Source organism: Triticum dicoccoides, chromosome 7B, assembly GCF_002162155.2.
Source record: "Triticum dicoccoides isolate Atlit2015 ecotype Zavitan chromosome 7B, WEW_v2.0, whole genome shotgun sequence".
NCBI lineage: Eukaryota > Viridiplantae > Streptophyta > Magnoliopsida > Poales > Poaceae > Triticum > Triticum dicoccoides.
In genome coordinates, this window is record NC_041393.1 from 5,566,016 (window position 1) to 5,571,065 (window position 5,050).

The 5,050-nt window shown below is 41.3% G+C and overlaps 1 protein-coding gene across 1 annotated transcript; it reads left to right on the forward strand.

Annotated features, from left to right (window-relative positions):
* Positions 1-672: 672 nt before the first annotated feature.
* Positions 673-4,775, forward strand: LOC119336992 (WAT1-related protein At5g64700-like). Its single transcript, XM_037609086.1, has 7 exons — positions 673-881; positions 2,069-2,131; positions 2,887-3,003; positions 3,149-3,389; positions 4,071-4,229; positions 4,412-4,563; positions 4,697-4,775. Exons 1-7 carry the CDS (start codon positions 673-675, stop codon positions 4,773-4,775), a joined length of 1,020 nt encoding a protein of 339 aa, XP_037464983.1.
* The last annotated feature ends 275 nt before the right edge of the window (positions 4,776-5,050 follow it).

The following is a 5,050-nucleotide window of genomic DNA, read 5'->3' on the forward strand; positions in this document are numbered from 1 at the left end:
AACTCCCCTTTAATAGTAGAGATATATGTGATTTGGCAATATAAAAAATATGTGATTTGGTAAGATAAAAAATATGTTATTTTTGTTGTATTAGGAAAGTTGTAATTGTCATTTAAAAGTAAAGATAATGATAATAATAAACGACAGCACATTGAAAAATACGTGTACTTGTTTTAGAAGGTTATAAAAATCTTATTTTTGTCTTGTAGGAAGGTGATCACTCATATATAATGCGATTTATAATTCTTAATTACCTATTACTTACGTGATTAAATTGAATCAACACTTGCCAAAGCAAGAACAAAACAAGATCTCAACCTTTAATGGGATTTGGTTTTTTAATGGGAGCGAGAAAAATCCGATGGGAGGGGGTGGTGGGAGGTGAGGGATAAATAAACCAGTGGGAGATGGTGATGGAAGGAGAGACAAAAATATACGAGTGACAGGGGTGGTAGGAGTGGAGGCAAAAATACACCGGTGAGGAGAGCCCACCAACTCCCCCTTTTATATGAGTAGAGATCTGCGTGCTCAGTCACAAGTTTCAACTTCATCCCAAATGCATGCCCCTTTGGCTAGCTGGCTGCTAGCAAGCTAGGATAGCGCGCCCTCTATATAGTCGGAGATCGAGACGGCAGTGGGCAGCAAGAGCCTGCAACTATCGTTGTGTGACCGATGGACATCAAGGCGGCAGAGACAAAGAAGGCGGTGGGGTGGGAGTGGAAGGCTCCCGCATCGATGGTGCTCGTGCAACTATTCATCACGGGGATAATCTTGTTGTCTAAGCTGTCCATCGGTGGTGGCATGTTCATCTTCGCCCTCCTCGCCTACCGCAGTCTCTTCGGCGCCGCCTTCATCCTCCCATTGGCGCTCATCTTCGAAAGGTAAGAGTATGCACGATGTGTGCGGCATGCCGGCATGCTTATCTATTTACTCTCAATTACCATAACCTTCAATTCTTCCAACTTTAAAATCTCACTCAAGCCCTTCGAAATTCTCCTCTTGCACATCGATTCCCCTGGCTCCCAACCCTATTTGCCACCCAAGGTCCTCTTCTCCACGCCGTTGTCTCGACATCCCTTGTCTCTCTTGTTCAGCAGCCTCGTCGATGGCAAGACAAGTAGGGACCTGCCCCTTGTCCCGCTCTTTGTGCAGCGACTTCGACCACCTCTTTCGGTTAGTTCTGCCATATGGTCTGGTTCCCGCAACCTTCTATATTAATAGTGAAGGATTCCAAATCCGTGTTGCGTGGAGTGACACCCCAACCCATGTTACTTCAGTGATGATTAGATCTTGTTTCTGGGGCGAGTCACTATTGTGGTACATCGAGTCTTCTTTCTTTGTTGTCGGCTTAGTGCAATTTGCATGCTTCAGCGGGGGCGTACAATCGAAGGAAGAAGATAGGTAGTATGGTTTTCAATATCTTTTTTTTATGTTGATTGTTTTGTTTTCTGTTATTATTGTACAAATTATTGTTTTCTTGATAATTATCGGGTGTCATTTCTAAAAAGAAATTGCAACTATGTAAGTGAAAAAAAAACAGTTTGTCAAGCTTTATATATATTTGCATTGAGGAAATGGTATTGACAGTTCGAATATTATCCAAGAAGTCTCTACTATCACAGAGGAGTCCGTAGTCATTTCGTCCGTTTCGCACACCTAAAAACCGTTTCAGTTATCTCTTGTTCAATCTTTGCCTCGTCCATAGGTGCATACAATAATTAGCCAAGTATTAATTTATGGAAATAATCATGAGGGTTGGACGGGAGGATCATATTAATTATGGATAATATCATTTTTTGGACGAGAGGATCAAGGTAATTATGGAAACTATCATCGAGTGTTGGAGTGGAGGCTGATTATGTAGAATATCGTTATTTGGACGAAAAAATCATGTTAATTATGAAAAGAATCATCGAGCATTGGACAAGTGGATCACGTTAATTATGAAAAGTATCAACCGGCGTCCGACAGAAGATTTTCCCTTCAAAATACTTTTTTGGCAGATTTAGCTGCCCAACGCATTCTAGTCGGCTAAACTCGAGCTATGAATTGTGCTGTGCACATGCAGGGGCAAGTGGAGGGAGATGGGTTGGCACGCCACGGGATGGATCTTCCTCAACGCCTTCATCGGGTACGCAGTCCAAACGCACTCAGTTAGTGCACATTGTGTGCACCTATACATACATGCTGGTGTGCAAAAAAAGTTTCCTATATGCCTTTTTTTATGTTTGTTATTCCCTTAAAAAAACTTCTTTATGTTGTTTTACTACCTCATTCTATTCATGCCTTATTCAGGGGCGGATCATGCCTGGTCCACCAGAGGTGTCCGAGACCCCGTCCGAAAGGCTGTTATCAACACTAGGCTAATAGTTTAGTGTGTGATATCGCCTATGTCCTGGTCTAGGCCACGTCAAAATTCCAAACGAACGACTATATACGTTCCAGCTTCAGTGATATAATTAATTTCAGTGGCAGACAACGTGGATCTCAGTTAAACCAGCACATCGCACTAGTCTTGCAGTTGCAGCTGGTCGATCTCTCGATGTCCTTTTATATATGCATATATAGATTGTCATATGTTGTCGCTGTTCTATTATACCATATAAAGTAATTACATTCCCCACATGAGTTAAAAGTGGCCACATTATAGTGATTAGTAAAAGGGCACAATAGTTCTCCTGGTCAACTATATATACATATATATAGCACAGTGCTTGACTGCAAAGAGCTTTGATTAGAGAGAAAATCAAGTATCCCGCAAAGAAAATTTGAGAGACAAAAGTAGTCACTTGCAAGCTAATACATACCTGATTAGAGGGCCAATTTTTTTAACAAAATACTGAATAACATGAACTAATTCCAGTGACCGCACGTCATGATATGTAGGTATGCGGTGCCAATGAGCCTATACTACTATGGTCTCAGTGATACAACGCCAACTTATGCTGTCATCTTTCTGAACATAATTCCGCTGGTCACCTTCATTCTCTCGCTCGTCTTCAGGTACCAAATTTCTTTCATTATTCATGTATTCACAATAAACTTCAGTTTTGATTTACTGGTCCCAAGATCAACTTCTTGATAATCAACAACCACCATTATATCTTGTTTTCCAACACGGAATGTGATATATGCATGAACTTATAAGAATGGAGACATTGCAAATCTGGAGCATAGCTGGAGCAATGAAGATCATAGCCGTTGTGCTCTCGGTTGGAGGCACGATGCTCATCAGCCTATACAAGGGCAAGACACTGCATCTCTGGGATCCCGTTCTGAAGCACCACCACGAGGGACAACAAACCACAGAGGTTGCAGGCAATCATCTAAGAGGGACAATATTCTTGGTAGGCAGCAGCATCACACTTGCTTGCTGGTACTTGATTCAGGTGACCGACCACGCAATGACATGTCGCGACTATCCCTCTTTCTTTGTTAAGTTTGTTATATTATTTAGAGCTGGACTAAGGAGACGTGTGCTCGTTAGTATTATAGCGGGCCGGTAGACATGATGAGAAGAGGGCAAAGAGAACATTGGAGATAAATACTTGCATGCATGCATTAAGATGCTAAAGGGATGACATCATCAAGATTGTTAGTAGATTTAATCTTCAGAATGTTATAACTCCCTAAACGTGACAAACATTTGAGACCCGCCTTCACTGCCGGCTTTGCTTTGATAAGAACTTCAAAATTAGATAATATATGGCTATGTTCTGAAAATACCTTTTCCTTATAAGTTAGCATCGTCCATTACTTATGAAGTTACCACCGACACATCATTTAAGTGTACTCGACGTGAACATTGGTTCTATATGCATTCAACACTGATTGTGCTTTTAATTGGTTGATATAATCAGTGTGCACCTAGCAAATCCAGTTTTTCATGTGGGTAACTACTAGCAATGCTTTTATTTGCATGTCATGAATGAGCTGAGGATGATCTTGTTGCATGCAAGGAGCACTCCAACACGAGATTGGGATGATAAGAAAGTTCATTTTGTAATTTTGTGTATTGTTTTTGTTAGCTGAAATTATATCTTGAATTTTTTTGTACTATGTTCATGCAGTCAAAGGTTATGAAGGTGTATCCATACAAATACTGGTCGTCTATGGTGACATGCTTTGTTGGAGGATTTCAAACCGCACTAGTTGGAATAATATTGAGTAGAGACAAGAACACGTGGAAGCTAGGATGGGACCTGAACCTTGTGACCATCTTCTACTCGGTGAGTTAGTAGATCTGAAAAACATCCATAAAATACATATTAAAATCTGCGATATATTTGAAGCTAAGTAGCTCGTAATTTCTTTGAAACTGGTTCATCAGGGTTAATAAAATCACTGGTAATTGGAAAGCCTAGATGAAAAATTATTTGCTAGGTAATCAACATGAAATTATTTGGTGTAGGGGGCACTTGCAACTGCGGGGAAATATAGCCTTAACTCATGGGTCGTGGCCAAGCGAGGCCCAGCATATCCTCCAATGTTCAGCCCATTGTCTGTGGTATTCACAGTTTTGTTGGACTCCATCTTCATAGGCGACGAGATTACAGTAGGAAGGTTTGTCCCTTTCGCTTCTTCTTACTTCTCTCGGAGCCATCTTTCCGGTTCCAATAAAAGGTTTAACTTATTTATAATTAATATAGTTGGGACAAAATGAATTGAATTGTTCCTCTTTCTTCTATAATTGCAGCCTGTTTGGCACAATAGTGGTAATTGTTGGGCTCTACATTTTCCTATCGGCAAAATCAAAAGAAGTGCGGGACAAGTAGAGCTCATCAGCGGCAAGCAAAGATCTTGTAGCCGTAGAAGCCACGAAATTGTACTTGCATACAGGGGCGGATCTACGTTGGTCCAGCCGGTGTCACTGGACACCGGGTAGAAATCCAGCTTAAGTTATGTATAGTACGTATTTTGTGCCTGGACACCGTTAAAAATTAAAGTTGGACACCGGCTGAAACGAGACAAAGACATAGAGAGAAATACCCGGCGAGTATTCGCGCAGCCGCATGCACACCCGTCTAGTAGGAGTGGCGCTATCGATGGA

Excerpts from the sequence above, each read along its gene's own strand:
- LOC119336992 (XM_037609086.1), top strand. The coding sequence starts at position 673 with ATGGACATCAAGGCGGCAGAGACAAAGAAGGCGGTGGGGTGGGAGTGG. Across the intron at positions 3,390-4,070 it reads CTTGCTGGTACTTGATTCAG|TCAAAGGTTATGAAGGTGTA; the intron begins GTGACCGACCAC and ends ATGTTCATGCAG. Across the intron at positions 4,230-4,411 it reads TTGTGACCATCTTCTACTCG|GGGGCACTTGCAACTGCGGG; the intron begins GTGAGTTAGTAG and ends TATTTGGTGTAG.